At 42.9% G+C, this 15,878-nt stretch overlaps 1 protein-coding gene across 2 annotated transcripts in view; it reads right to left on the reverse strand.

Moving 5' to 3' along the window:
• LOC121386930 (transmembrane protein 145-like) overlaps positions 1 to 15,878 on the reverse strand; it is a 58,307-nt gene that overhangs the window by 17,003 nt on the left and 25,426 nt on the right. Inside the window, exons 4-5 of one of the 2 annotated variants that reach the window (XM_041517982.1) lie at positions 11,930 to 12,145; positions 1,537 to 1,627 (exon numbers count right to left, since the gene is read on the reverse strand). In XM_041517982.1, the coding sequence (XP_041373916.1) occupies positions 1,537 to 1,627; positions 11,930 to 12,145 (307 nt within the window). Of the gene's footprint in view, positions 1 to 1,536; positions 1,628 to 11,607; positions 11,836 to 11,929; positions 12,146 to 15,878 lie in introns of both variants that reach the window. The other variant, XM_041517981.1, reaches the window with a different exon arrangement.

Here is a 15,878-nt window from a genome sequence, read left to right on the forward strand (position 1 = left end):
ACGGTTATGTTGCGTCGGACATATGGTTAAGGACCACACAGATATTGAGAGAGGAAACCCGCTGTCACCACTTTCTAGGCTACTCTTTTCAATTAGCAGCAAGGGATCTTTTATATGCACCATACCACAGACAGGATAGTACATACCACGGCCCATGTTACACCAGTTGTGGAGCACTGGCTGGAACAAGAAATAGCCCAATGGGTCCACCGATGGGGATCGACCTTAGACCAACTGCGCATCAAGCGAACGTTTTACCACTGGGCTACGTCCCGCCCCCACACACAGGATAGCACATACCACAGCATTTGATATACCAGTTGTGGTGCACTGGCTAGAACGAGAAATAGCCCAATGGAAATACAAAATATGATTACATGTATTAATTAGACAGAAATAATGCAACCTGCTTTAGTAACACAGGACTTTTATATGCACCATCCCACAGACAGGATAGCACATACCACTGCCTTTGATATACCAGTTGTGGTGCACTGGCTAGAACGAGAAATAGCCCAATGGAAATACAAAATATACATTACAGTAGCAAGGAATCTTTTATATATGCACCATCTCACATCATCATTCTATATCAACTTCCGTTTTTACTTCATGAATGAGGAAGGTTATATGGAGTCAGACATATTGTTACGGACCACACAGATATTGAGAGAAGAATCCCACTGTCGCCACTTCATGGGCTACTCTTTTTGATTAGCAGCAAGGGATCTTTTATATGCACCATCCCACAGACAGGAAAACACATACCATGGCCTTTGATATACCAATCGTGGTACACTGGTTGGGCGAGAAATAACACAATGGGCCCACTGACGGGGATTGATCCCAGACCGACCGCACATCAAGTGAGCGCTGTACCATTGGGATACGATATTCCTCTCTCTTCGAACTGTTAAGTTTATAAGTACCAAAACATTCTTGTCTCTTCGAACTGTTAAGTTTATAAGTACCAAAAGATTCTTGTCTCTTCGAACTGTTAAGTTTATAAGTACCAAAACATTCTTGTCTCTTCGAACTGTTAAGTTTATAAGTACCAAAACATTCTTGTCTCTTCGAACTGTTAAGTTTATAAGTACCAAAACATTCTTGTCTCTTCGAACTGTTAAGTTTATAAGTACCAAAACATTCTTGTCTCTTCGAACTGTTACGTTTTTATAAGTACCAAAACATTCTTGTCTCTTCGAACTGTTAAGTTTATAAGTACCAAAACATTCTTGTCTCTTCGAACTGTTACGTTTTTATAAGTACCAAAACATTCTTGTCTCTTCGAACTGTTAAGTTTATAAGTACCAAAACATTCTTGCCTCTTCGAACTGTTAAGTTTATAAGTACCAAAACATTCTTGCCTCTTCGAACTGTTAAGTTTATAAGTACCAAAACATTCTTGTCTCTTCGAACTGTTTAGAAACATGTTCTCTGCACCAAAACAAGAGTTTTGAATACACACTGGGTGTCAAAAGTTTATAAGTACCAAGTTGGAGCAAGTTATATGACACAGATCGAATAAATACTTACAGAATTCGTCCGCTGAAAACTCGTGATAGAGCATATCGCCCGCTGGACCATTTGTCATGTGCATAGAATAGTGCAGCTTCATCCCTTGTGGCTGAAAAAAAGACAAACACTTCTATTGTTAACTTTTAAAAAGTTTGTTTTTGTTTAACGACTATTGGATGCCAAACATTTGGTAATTCTGACACTTAGTCATCAGAGGAAACCTGCTACATTTTTCTTAATGCAGCAAGGGATCTTTTATATGCACTTTCCAAACAGACAGGAAAGCATATACCACGGCCTTTGATAAGCTGAATGCATGGATGCACCGAGGTATTTCGGTCCTGCGACACAAACACTTCAAGTGAACACTCAATCCACTGAACTAAATCCCACCCCCTGACTGGAAACAAGACAAACACTTCAATTAATAACTTTAAATCACATACATGTTTATCAAAAGTAATTCAAGAGGAGCAGAGCTAATGCTGGCACTCACCAAGTTTTCCAATTGTGAATTTTCAAAACAAAAACTTTTATTTTCATTTGGAAAATAAATTTCATGTAACATAATTAATTGTTATTTTATTGGAAAATAACTTGGTTTTTGACACTTTTGAAGCTTAGATAGATGATTTGACAACTTTTCTTTAAAGCCATTTAAGATATTCGACATTTTACCAGCCTTCATGGTACAGCGGTTAATTAAGTCATTGTGCCTCCATTTTTACTAGGTAGTAGTTATTTAATTATTAGAGGGTGGGATGTAGCCCAGTGGGAAAATGCTCGCTTGATGCATAGTCGGTCTAGGATCGATCCCCGTCAGTGGGCCTATTGGGCTATTTCTCGCTCTAGCCAGTGCACCACGACTGGTATATCAAAGGCCGAGGTATGTGCTATCCTGTCTGTGGGATGGTGCATATAAAAGATCCCTTGCTTCTAATGGTAAAAAAGTAGCGGGTTTCATCTCTATGACTGTGTCAAAATGACCAAATGTTTGACATCCAATAGCCGATGATTAATTAATCAATGTGTTCTAGTGGTGTTGTTAAACAAAACAAACTTTTTATTTTTTTATTTAATAATTACTACTCTTCATTGAAAACGCACCAATCAATTTTCAATGCTCATTGGTGGATCTAAGGAGGGTTCCCAGGGGCTCGGCCCCCTTCCCCTAAATTATGTTTTTCACTTTTTAAAATGTTTAAGTTTGAGAATCGGAGAAATCCATTCAGGATTCACCACTCATGCTATTGCATGTTGTGGTTGCTGTGAAAACCACAATAACCCTAACATTTGTATACAACCTTTGGGTTATTAAAGTTTTATTATATTTTTGTTTAACGACACCACTAGAGCACATTAGCTCTTGGATGTCAACCATTTGGTAATTCTGACATATACATGTACATGTAGTCTTAGAGAGGAAACCAGCTATATGCTTATATTTAAATTAATCTTCTGCACATATTAAACTGTAGCATGCATGCATCCAAATCAACTTTATCATGAAAATACACATGTAATTGTTAAAGTCACAGACTATAGTTTTTAACCCATGAAATTGGACACTATAAGTTTAATTAATGTACAAATCTAGCCGTAACACATCTATATAAAGTTACAATGAAAAAGGATTTCCCTACGGGACGGACGAGTGTCCATTTTTACGGGTTAAAACTAGGATCGTTATGTAATAACAACAAACTCAATATACTGCAGAAATTACAACATATCAGAACAACTACATTTACAATGTTTCACAGACAATATGGCAGGCCATTACAGTCATGTGAAAATTACAGTATACAAGACTTATACATTATTACATTACACACATCAGACATCTGAACATTTTGGCCAGAATAAGAGTTAATGGTTTTTATTATATAACATGCAGTGAAATATCTTAAAATATCAGTAATATAAAAGTGTTATCAGTTACTCAGTGACGATAACACATTTTAGAGTGAAAATTTCACTATTTCACTCTAAAATGTGTTATCGTCACTGTAGAAAGTGTTATCTTCACTGTAAGAAAGCCGGAACTATTTTGCTGCTGGCATTTTAAAAATAAAGGTAAATTGCATAAAGTTATATAATAAATAGAAAATTTCATGGGTTTTTTTAACATCTTGTGACATCTGATTGCAAACTTCACTCAATGAGATATAAATCCTATTTGAAAAAACCATGAAATATCCTCGATGTAGTTACAGATTAGGTAGTCATAGGTGACCACAAGCATTTAAATTCATCTTCTGCACCTATTCATTGAACTACCAATGGCCGTGGTATGTGCTATCCTGTCTGTGGGATGGGGCATATAAAAGATCCCTTGCTGCTAATTAAAAGAGTGTAGTGCGGGACGTAGCCCAGTGGTGAAGTGTTCGCTTAATGCGCCGTCAGTCTGGGATCGACCCCCGTCGGTGGACTCATTTAGCTATATCTCGTTCCAGCCAGTGCTCCACAACTGGTGTAACTAAAGGCCATTGATCTATTTCTTGCTCTAGCCAGTTCACCAAAGACTGTGGTATGCGCTATCCTGTCTGTGGGATGGTGCATATAAAAGATCCCTTGCTGCTAATCGAAAATAGTAGCCCATGCAGTGGCAAGCACTGTACCACTGGACTACGTCCTGCATCTATACTATATACTAATTTAGTGTTCTGTTACATCTATCTGTTTGTATTGTGGATCCATCTCTATACGGACTGTATTTACAATACCTGTGTCTGTCTTACACATGCAGGGACCGGCCTCGGTGGCGTCGTGGTTAGGCCATCGGTCTACAGGCTGGTAGTCGAGGCATGGGATTTTTAATCCAGATACCGACTCCAAACCCTGAGTGAGTGCTCCACAAGGCTCAATGGGTAGGCGTAAACCACTTGCACCGACCAGTGATCCATAACTGGTTCAACAAATTCCATGGTTTGTGCTATCCTGCCTGTGGGAAGCGCAAATAAAAGATCCCTTGCTGCCTGTCGTAAAAGAGTAGCCTATGTGGCGACAGCGGATTTCCTCGAAAAAACAGTGTCAGAATGACCATATGTTTGACGTCCAATAGCCGATGATAAGATAAAAAATCAATGTGCTCTAGTGGCGTCGTTAAATAAAACAAACTTTTCTTTATACATGCAGGTATAAAGAAATCGTGTACAGAAAATCAGGCTTTGATTGACGTCTGTAAAGCATGACTGATTTCAAATGGATTTATTTCTGTCAATATCATGAGATGTCTATTTGATCAATATCTTTCCATGGTTTACTGACTCCCAACAATTAATTATTTCACAGTTCTACAGGAAGATGCATAAGGTCACTACACACCAACGTGTCTCTCACTATACATCTTGAAAAAAGTTAAGTAAGCAACACTGGCTACGTTGGCCATATGGTTTAAAAACGTGTGCTGGCCCCATATCGATGACATAAAAACCGGGCTACAAGCCTATGCCTAGGCCCTATTGGCAACCTAGGGAGACACCACAGAATCGTAGAGGTCTAAAATTAACAAGCTACTCTCGATTCACTAATATCAAAACTGCTCCATTCAAATTCCATAGCACCACCACCACCCCCACCCCTCCCCCCACCTTTCCTGTCATGGACGACAGGCGTGCGCTACAACAGCTTGTTCTGAATGTGCACGTAAAACCCTATGACCTGACCTGACCATATCTATGACATAAAAACCAGGCTACAAGCAGGGGCCTAATTCACAAATATCTCTTAGGCTCTGCTAGACAACAAAGTATCCTCTTTGGAAGTCTTTTAGCATTGCACTGCGATATCGCAAAGTTGCGAGAGTTTAGTGAATTAGGCCCCTGGTGCTTATAAAACTTTCTAATAAGAGTATGAGACACTAATGTCATGACAACACCATATAAATTGTACCTGTGTGTGACGTCATTAGAGATTGTAAGGAAGGAAGGAAGGAAGGAAATGTTTTATTTAACGATGCACTCAACACATTTTAATTATGGTTATAATATGGCATCAGACATATGGTTAAGGGCCACACAGATATTGAGAGGAAACCCGCTGTCGCCACTTCATGGTCTACTCTTTTCGATTAGCAGCACGGGATCTTTTATATGCACCATCCCATAGACAGGATAGCACATACCACGGCCTTTGATGTACCAGTCGTGGTGCACTGGCTAGAGCGTGAAATAGTGCAATGGGCCCACCGATGGGGATCGATCCCAAACTGACCCTTCATTATAAGCACGCAGGCTCACATTCTCACAGTCTAAAGTTTGCTTTGTTTAACTACACCACTAGAACACACTGAATTATTAATCATCGGCTATTAGATGTCAAACGTTTTGGTGATTTTCTACATATAGCCTTAAAGAGGAAACCTGCTACATTTTTCCATTAGTTAAAGTTTGTTTTGTTTAATGATACCACTAGAGCACATTGATCAATCAATTATCAGCTACTGGAAGTCAAACGTGTGGTGATTTTGACATATACTCTTAATTAGAGAGGAAACCCGCTACATTTTCCATTAGTAGTAAGGATATCTTTTATATGCACCATCCCACAGACAGAATAGCACTTACCACGGCCTTTGACATTTCCAGTCTTAATGCAATGGCTGGAACAAGAAATAGCCCAATAGGCCCATCGATGGGGATCGATCCCAGACCGACCGCACATGAAGCGAGCACCCTTCCACTGGGCTACATCCCGCCTCTCTGCATATTAACAAGTTGTGGGTGACCAATTTCTCTTATACACGCTTTGAGTGTCAGAACCACAAGTAAACATTCACTTCTAACCATGTACATATATATACATATATATATATATATATATACAATGTATATATCTGTTTGTGGCATTACTAAAATATTACTGATTACATTCGGTCACGGTCACATGACAGCGAGTATAACTTTTTATCACATAGTGCTTTAACTTTTTTCAAGGTGTATATAACGATCCATTAATTAACACCTGCCTTGAGAGACAGCGAAGAGAGCTAATTAATTAAGGTTTGCTTATCAATCACTAACAACCAACCATTAACCCCTGTTCTTAGACAGCACAGATAGCTCATTATAAGACCAAAAACACACAAAAGTTGGGTCTGGAGTATGGGTGGGTGGGTGTCTGGGTCTGGGTCTGGGTCTGGGTCTGGGTGGGTGCCTGGGTCTGGGTCTGGGTGGGTGTCTGGGTCTGGGTGGGTGTCTGGGTCTGAGTCTGGGTCTGGGTGGGTGTCTGGGTCTGGGTCTGGGTCTGGGTGGGTGTCTGGATCTGGGTGGGTGTCTGGGTCTGGGTGGGTGTCTGGGTCTGGGTGGGTGTCTGGGTCTGGGTCTGGGTCTGGGTGGGTGTCTGGGTCTGGGTGGGTGTCTGGGTCTGGGTGGGTGTTTGGGTCTGGGTCTGGGTCTGGGTGGGTGTCTGGGTCTGGGTCTGGGTCTGGGTCTGGGTGGGTGTCTGGGTATGGGTCTGGGTCTGGGTGGGTGTCTGGGTCTGAGTCTGGGTCTGGGTGGGTGCCTGGGTGGGTGTCTGGGTCTGGGTGGGTGTCTGGGTGGGTGTCTGGGTCTGGGTCTGGGTGGGTGTCTGGGTCTGGGTCTGGGTCTGGGTGGGTGTCTGGGTCTGGGTGGGTGTCTGGGTCTGGGTCTGGGTGGGTGTTTGGGTCTGGGTCTGGGTCTGGGTGGGTGTCTGGGTGGGTGTCTGGGTCTGGGTGGGTGTCTGGGTCTGGGTCTGGGTCTGGGTGGGGGTCTGGGTCTGGGTCTGGGTCTGGGTCTGGGTCTGGGTGGGTGTCTGGGTATGGGTCTGGGTCTGGGTGGGTGTCTGGGTCTGAGTCTGGGTCTGGGTGGGTGCCTGGGTGGGTGTCTGGGTCTGGGTGGGTGTCTGGGTCTGGGTGGGTGTCTGGGTCTGGGTCTGGGTGGGTGTCTGGGTCTGGGTGGGTGTCTGGGTCTGGGTCTGGGTCTGGGTGGGTGTCTGGGTCTGGGTGGGTGTCTGGGTCTGGGTCTGGGTGGGTGTTTGGGTCTGGGTCTGGGTCTGGGTCTGGGTCTGGGTGGGTGTCTGGGTGAGTGTCTGGGTCTGGGTGGGTGTCTGGGTCTGGGTCTGGGTCTGGGCCTGGGTCTGGGTCTGGGTCTGGGTGGGGGTCTGGGTCTGGGTCTGGGTCTGGGTGGGTGTCTGGGCCTGAGTCTGGGTCTGGGGGTCTGGGTCTGGGTCTGGGGGTCTGGGTCTGGGTCTGGGCCTGGGTCTGGGTGGGTGTCTGGGCCTGGGTCTGGGTCTGGGTGGGTGTCTGGGTGGGTGTCTGGGTCTGGGTGGGTGTCTGGGTCTGGGTCTGGGTCTGGGCCTGGGTCTGGGCCTGGGTCTGGGTCTGGGTCTGGGTCTGGGTCTGGGTCTGGGTGGGTGTCTGGGCCTGAGTCTGGGTCTGGGGGTCTGGGTCTGGGTCTGGGGGTCTGGGTCTGGGTCTGGGTGGGGGTCTGGGTCTGGGTCTGGGTCTGGGTCTGGGTGGGTGTCTGGGCCTGGGTCTGGATCTGGGGGTCTGGGTCTGGGCCTGGGTCTGGGTGGGTGTCTGGGTCTGGGTCTGGGTCTGGGTGGGTGTCTGGGTCTGGGTCTGGGTCTGGGTCTGGGCCTGGGCCTGGGTCTGGATCTGTGTCTGGGTCTGGGTCTGGGTGGGTGTCTGGGTCTGGGTGGGTGTCTGGGTCTGGGTCTGGGTCTGGGTGGGTGTCTGGGTCTGGGTGGGTGTCTGGGTCTGGGTCTGGGTCTGGGTCTGGGTCTGGGTGGGTGTCTGGGTCTGGGTCTGGGTCTGGGGTCTGGGTCTGGGTCTGGGTGGGTGTCTGGGTCTGGGTCTGGGTGGGTGTCTGGGTCTGGGTCTGGGTGGGGGTCTGGGTCTGGGTCTGGGTGGGGGTCTGGGTCTGGGGTCTGAGTCTGGGTCTGGGTATGGGTCTGGGACTGGGGGTCTGGGTGGGTGTCTGGGTCTGGGTCTGGGTCTGGGTCTGGGACTGAGGGTCTGGGGTCTGGGGTCTGGGTCTGGGGTCTGGGTCTGGGTCTGGGTCTGGGTCTGGGTCTGGGTCTGGGTCTGGGTCTGGGGGTCTGGGGTCTGGGTCTGGGACTGGGTTTGGGGTCTGGGGGTCTGGGGTCTGGGTCTGGGGGTCTGAGGTCTTTGGTCTGGGGTCTGGGGTCTGGGATCTGGGGGTCTGGGGTCTGGGGATCTGGGGATCTGGGGATCTGGGGGTCTGGGGTCTGGGTCTGGGGTCTGGGGTCTGAGGGTCTGGGTCCTGGGGTCTAGGTCTGGGTCCTGGGGTCTAGGTCTGGGTGTGGGTCCGAGACCCAGACCCAGACCCTCAGACACCCGGACCCACCCAAACCCAGACCCCGGATCAGAACCCGGACCCGGACCCGGACCCAGCTTTGGTGTGTTATGGGCCAAAGGTGATCACCAACAACCAACTATTAACCAGTGTCCTGAATAGACAGCACAGATAGTAAGATGCACCCACAACAGCATGATTAAATTTTAATTGGATATAAGAATCAAAATTAAATGAATTAATGAAACAAGTTAATTTTAGTAGCATGTGTTAGGTATGTTTATATGTCAAAAGGAAAAGCAATGAATTTGCGTGTAACTATATAACAAAAATAATGTTACAACTCATAACAACTCATGAAATAGTCAAGATAAAACTATTGTTGCACATGCAATTCAGCCTTACATGTAAGTCTCATGTATTTAGGAGATAACCATATGGAGTTTTTGGAGTGTTATTGTCAATTTGATCAAATAGACAATAATTACACCTGCAAATCTAAAAACTTAATACGGTTATGTCCATTGTAAACGGAATAATTTTTCTATAGAACTAACTGTATATTTGGTATTTCTTGAAAAAAATACCTGGCTACAATCTAACTGTAGACCCTTGAACCGTCAACTTTGCCTGTTCCAATTGCTAATGAAGTCACTTTCTAATGACATGATTAGTTTTCAGGGTGTTATTTTCATTTGATCCCGGAAAAAGAATGTAATTAACAAATCACAATACAGAACACACTCGCCATCAGTTTACAATACAGTTATTAGTAACAATTAATTCAGGTGAAACTGCATACCATGGCTGTTACAACCTTTAGTCTTTACCCCTGTATCATAAATAACATTTACTCTATACAATTTGTTCAACTGATTGTTTGTTTTCCTCATTTCAACCAGTGCACAACAACTAGTCAACTAGTCAAAGGCTGTGGCATGTGATTTCCTGTCTGCATATTAAAGATCCCTTGCCCTAATTGAAAAATGTAGCGGGTTTCCTCTGATGACTACAAGTCAGAATTACCAAATGTTTGACATCCAATAGCTAATGATTAATTAATCAATGTGCTCTAGTGGTGTAGTAATATATCAAGAAACATTTCTTTTATGGACACAGAAATGTTTTGTAAAACAATGTTATGAGAGTTGGCATATGATTTTATACAAGTTCAGCATTATTTGATGTGTATAGAGGTTATTACCAGAGTGTTTTTCAGTATCGTCAATATCATATATTAGGAATAAAAATTGTATTAGTTAATACATTATTTTATTCCTAATATTAATTAAAAGTCACTCTTGAATCTGATCATGTTTTCTCGTTCCAACCCGTGCACCACAACTGGTATATCAAAGGCATATGTATGTGCTTTCCTGTCTGTGGGAAAGTGCATATAAAAGATCCCTTGCTGCATTAGGAAAAATGGAGCGGGCTTCCTCTGATGATTATGAGTCAGAATTATCAAATGTTTGACATCCAACAGCCGATGATTAATTCATCAATGTGCTCTAGTGGTGTCGTTAAACAAAAACAAACTTTAACTGATCAGAAAGCATATTGTGATTTGTCAGTGGTAATTTGTTCCGTGTTAATTTCGAGCCATGCATGTTAAATTATTGTTCTGATATGCGTGCCCAGATATCAGCAAAAAACTTGGTCTGTATTTTGCTTTACGGGTTTCACAATGGGCAAGTTTTGTTTGGTTTGCTTATCGACACCACTAGAGCACACTGATTAATCACAGACTACTGGATGTCAAACATTTGGCAATTCTGACAGGCGTAGAGGAAAACCTACATTTTTTTCATTACCAACAAGCAGGACAGCAATACCACAGCCTCTGATATACCTGTCATGGGGTACTGATTGGGACGGGAAAAACCCTCAGAGAATGGGTCCACAGAGGTGGTTCGATCCTGTGACTCAGGAACTTCAGGTAATTTGTGCTCTATACTGACTATAAGCTAGATTTTATGGCTCAACTTTTTTTTTCAAAGCAAGAACTGAATTTTATTTTTTGTTGTTGAAATATTAAGTTTCACCCCTCCCCAAAGCACCCTTGGTCTCATAGGAACAGCACTGTTAGTGTCTATATTTGCTATATACCAAGATGTTTTTTCAAAGCAAGAGCTGTAAACCAATTTTTATCACAGGTCAAAGGGAATTCAGTTCCCCCACCCCCCACCCCACCCCGCAAAAAAACAAAAAAACCCACCCACTCTGTTAAGTGACTATATTCACTATATCCCAAGATTTGTTTTTTTAAAACAACAGCTGTAAACTAAAAACATTTATATGCCAAACACTGTTAGTGTCTTCAGTTTCACCCCCACCCCGAAACTACCCCTGGTCTCATAGGAACAGCACGGTTAGTGTCTACATTCACCATATCCCAAGATTTTGTCTTTAAAGCAATAGTTTTAAACCAATTTTTTTTTAAATGTAAAAAAGGAATTCAGTTTCACCACCACCACCACCCCCAAACCACCCCTGGTCTCATAGGAAGAGCATGGTTAGTGTCTACATTCACTATACACAAAGACAGGAAAGTAGAAATCAGAATGTCAGTCAGTTAATATGCAGTTACGTACAAGCAATATATACCACACAAAAGTGGGAGCACCAAATACCAAGAACCGAATTTACAAAGCCTGTTTTAGACTCACACACGTGTAACTACAAACATTTACAATGCTTAAACACCTGTGATAAAGATAAACAGGCTTCGTACGTAAAATTCGGCCCTGAAATTTTAAGCCAGTACAGTCACAGACAGGAAGGAGGATATTAGAAGAGCGAGGAATACCGTTAGTGGGTAACATCTTGACGCCGCAATAAACCACCAGCGTTCCCGCGACGACCTAAATGTCCGACTGCCCGTGCAGTTCCAGAACAGTTCTCCCTTTCCCGTCGAGTCGGTCTTGTTAAACGTACGACAGCCGGAGTAACGGGACGAGGGGTAACTTTTGCTATCATTGAGGGAGATCACCTGATGGTTATTAATATTTAGTACGGCGTATTTCTCACCACACGACTGGAAAAGAAAAGTAAAAAAAAAAAAAAAAAAAAAAAAAAATCGTTACTGGTTAGTATGAGAAGAGTTGAGCGTACAATAACAACAAACAAACCTGGGTCGGTAGTGAGCTGCATCTGGATACTGCGATGTACCACCATCGTTCACGCATCGAGCGGAATGAGCGGGCTTCGGTACAGTTGTATACCGACTCCCCGTTAAGCACCCCTATCTTACAGCCCGAGTACATTGAGGGGCGTGTATAACTTGTGTTTAGCGAGATCACTTGGTTTTTCTGAATACTCAACACGGAAAACTTTTCCAAGCAACTCTGAAAGTAATGATAAAGTTAGCAAAGAGAACACAGTATACAAACAAACGACAGAGATATATAGACGTGTGTAACTCGTGTTTAGCGAGATCACTTGGTTTTTCTGAATACTCAACACGGAAAACTTTTCCAAGCAACTCTGAAAGTAATGATAAAGTTAGCAAAGAGAACACAGTATACAAACAAACGACAGAGATATATAGACGTGTGTAACTCGTGTTTAGCGAGATCACTTGGTTTTTCTGAATACTCAACACGGAAAACTTTTCCAAGCAACTCTGAAAGTAATGATAAAGTTAGCAAAGAGAACACAGTATACAACAAACGACAGAGATATATAGACGTGTGTAACTCGTGTTTAGCGAGATCACTTGGTTTTTCTGAATACTCAACACGGAAAACTTTTCCAAGCAACTCTGAAAGTAATGATAAAGTTAGCAAAGAGAACACAGTATACAAACAATTAAAAGACAAAGTAAATTGGACGTATAAACTGGCTGGTAATTTGTGTTTGATAAACTGGATGTAAACTGGGTGCTGTTTTACGAAGCGATCTTAGCGCTAAGATCGCCGTAACTGCGTAAGGTAATTATGCACTTAAGGTCACCTTAGCGCTAAGATCGCCGTAACTGCGTAAGGTAGTTATGCACTTAAGGTCACCTTAGCGCTAAGATCGCCGTAACTACGTACGGTAGTTATGCACTTAAGGTCACCTTAGCGCTAAGATCGCCGTAACTGCGTAAGGTAGTTATGCACTTAAGGTCACCTTAGCGCTAAGATCGCCGTAACTGCGTAAGGTAGTTATGCACTTAAGGTCACCTTAGCGCTAAGATCACCGTAACTGCGTACGGTAGTTATGCACTTAAGGTCACCTTAGCGCTACGATCGTCGTAACTGCGTACGGTAGTTATGCACTTAAGGTCACCTTAGCGCTAAGGTCGCCGTAACTGCGTACGGTAGTTATGCACTTAAGGTCACCTTAGCGCTAAGATCGCCGTAACTGCGTAAGGTAGTTATGCACTTAAGGTCACCTTAGCGCTAAGATCGCCGTAACTGCGTACGGTAGTTATGCACTTAAGGTCACCTTAGCGTACGGTAGTTATGCACTTAAGGTCACCTTAGCGCTAAGATCGCCGTAACTGCGTACGGTAGTTATGCACTTACGGTTACCTTAGCGCTAAGATCGCTTCGTAAAACGGGGCCCAGGTTAATAATTTGTGTTTGATAATTTCACTTGTTTTTTCTGAATACTCAGCACAGAATTCCAAGCAGCTCTGAAAGTAATATGATACGGTTAGCAAACAGAAACAAGTACGTAAACGACTGAAAACGACGACGGACGACTGAAAAAAAAAGGGTTAAACGCAGACACTGAAGATCACTTTGGGTTTTTTAATACTCAACATGGGAAAATGTTTCCAAGCAGCTCTGAAAGTAACAATGAGGTTAGCAAACAGAATATAATATACAAACAAACGACAGAGATATATAGACATGTGTAACTCATGTTTAGCGACATTACTTGGCTTTTCTGAATACTCAAAAGCTAGGGGAAAACTTTTCCAAGCAACTCTGAAAGTAACGATGAGGTTAGCAAATAGAATATAGAACTGACATAAATGACAAGTTCAAATAGGCAACAACTGGGAATTTGTGAATCATGATATTGCTCGGTTTTTCTGTAAACTGAAAACCTTTCTGAGCAACTCTGAAAGTAACGATGAGGTTAGCATTTAGCCAGCCATATATTCCTAGTTGATGTCCAATTGACTTTGTCATTTGTACCGGCCTCGGTGGTGTCATGGTTAGGCCATCGGTCTACAGGCTGGTAGGTACTGGGTTCGGATCCCAGTCGAGGCATGGGATTTTTAATCCAGATACCAACTCCAAACCCTTAGTAAGTGCTCCGCAAGGCTCAATGGGTAGGTGTAAGCCACTTGCACTGACCAGTGATCCATAACTGGTTCAACAAAGGCCATGGTTTGTGCTATCCTGCCTGTGGGAAGCGCAAATAAAAGATCCCTTGCTGCCTGTCGTAAAAGAGTAACCTATGTGGTGACAGCGGGTTTCCGCAAAAAAAAAAAGTGTCAGAATGACCATATGTTTGACGTCCAATAGCCGATGATAAGACAAAAAATCAATGTGCTCTAGTGGCGTCGTTAAATAAAACAAACTTTACTTTTTGTCATTTGTTTGCAATCGTATCATTACTTTCAGAGTTGCTCCCAAATGTTTTTCATATTGAGTATTAAAAAAAAACCCAAGTGATATCACTAAACAAAAGTTACATGTGGCCATCGGGAAACATTTTGTTTCCAAAATCTTCATTAGCAATATCTGTAGTCAAAATTGAAAATTTAGTTGTAACTACAGTTTAATGTTTTAAAATTGTGTAGCAATATCTAAAACTTGCGTAACAAATCGCGACGCGATACTGAACAAGAAGTTCCCTGGCTATATATATATATATATATGTCCAGTTTACTTTATTGCTTGTTTGCTTACTTTTTTCTATTTACTAACTTTATCATTACTTTCAGGGTGCAGGACTTAACCCAGGGGTAAAGCTAGTGCATGCCTGATGTGCAGTCAGTCTAGGATCAATCCCCATCGGTGGACCCATTGGACTATTTCTGTACATGAGACATTGTGTTAGATGACATCATAATTACTTGCTTTTTCTGTGAACTCTGCATGTGAAAACATTTTTAAGCAACCCTGAAAGTAACAATAAGGTTGGCAAATAGAACAAGAGTACCGGTGAGGTACATGATACGCCCATCAGGAGTTAGATCGAAAACCATATCTATATTCTTACATGTGAGGTTTGACGGTCCTGTATGCAAGATATGATCTGGATTTACTGTTATGTGCAGCAGACCGTGAAAAGTAGGTCACAGTGACCTAGTAATAGCATGCAACACACCACCATCTCAAGCTGTTCCTACATGTGAGGTCTGATGGTCCTGTATACATCTATCTGTATGCAAGATATAGTCCGGACAAGGATTTACTGTTATGTGCAGTAGACCGTGAAAAGTAGGTCACAGTCACCTAGTAATAGTATGCAACACACCACAATCCCAAGTTGTTCCTACATGTGAGGTTTGATGGTCCTGTATGCATGTCTATGCAAGACATGGTCTGGACAAGGATTTACTGTTATGTGCAGTAGACCGTAAAAAGTAGGTCACATTGACCTAGTAATAGTACACCACCATCCGAAGTTGTTCCCACAAGCGAGGTTTGATGGTCCTGTATGCATCTGTATGCAAGATATGGTCTGGACATGGATTTACTGTTATGTGCAGTAGACTGTGAAAGGTAGGTCACAGTGACCTAGTAACAGTGTATGCGACACACCGTCATCCCAAGTTGTTCCTACATGTGAGGTTTGATAGTCCTGTATGCATCTGTATGCAAGATATGGTCCGGACAAGAAAAAGTTAACAGACGGACGGACGGACGGATGGATGGATGGACGGACGGACAACACCATACCATAATTACTATGATAATACGACCCATAGAATATATGCAGTACACAAATAATATAGTAAACTAGGCATATATATATATAGCTGACTAGTAATTTGTTTTTCATAATATCATGTCATTTTTCTGTATACTGAAAACGTTTTCGGAGCAAACTCTGAAAGTAAAGATACGGTTAGCAAATGGAACACTGTATGCAAACAAAGGACAAGTCATAAAGGCATCAACTGGAAATTTA

Source organism: Gigantopelta aegis, chromosome 12 (assembly GCF_016097555.1).
Source record: "Gigantopelta aegis isolate Gae_Host chromosome 12, Gae_host_genome, whole genome shotgun sequence".
NCBI classification, from domain to species: domain Eukaryota; kingdom Metazoa; phylum Mollusca; class Gastropoda; order Neomphalida; family Peltospiridae; genus Gigantopelta; species Gigantopelta aegis.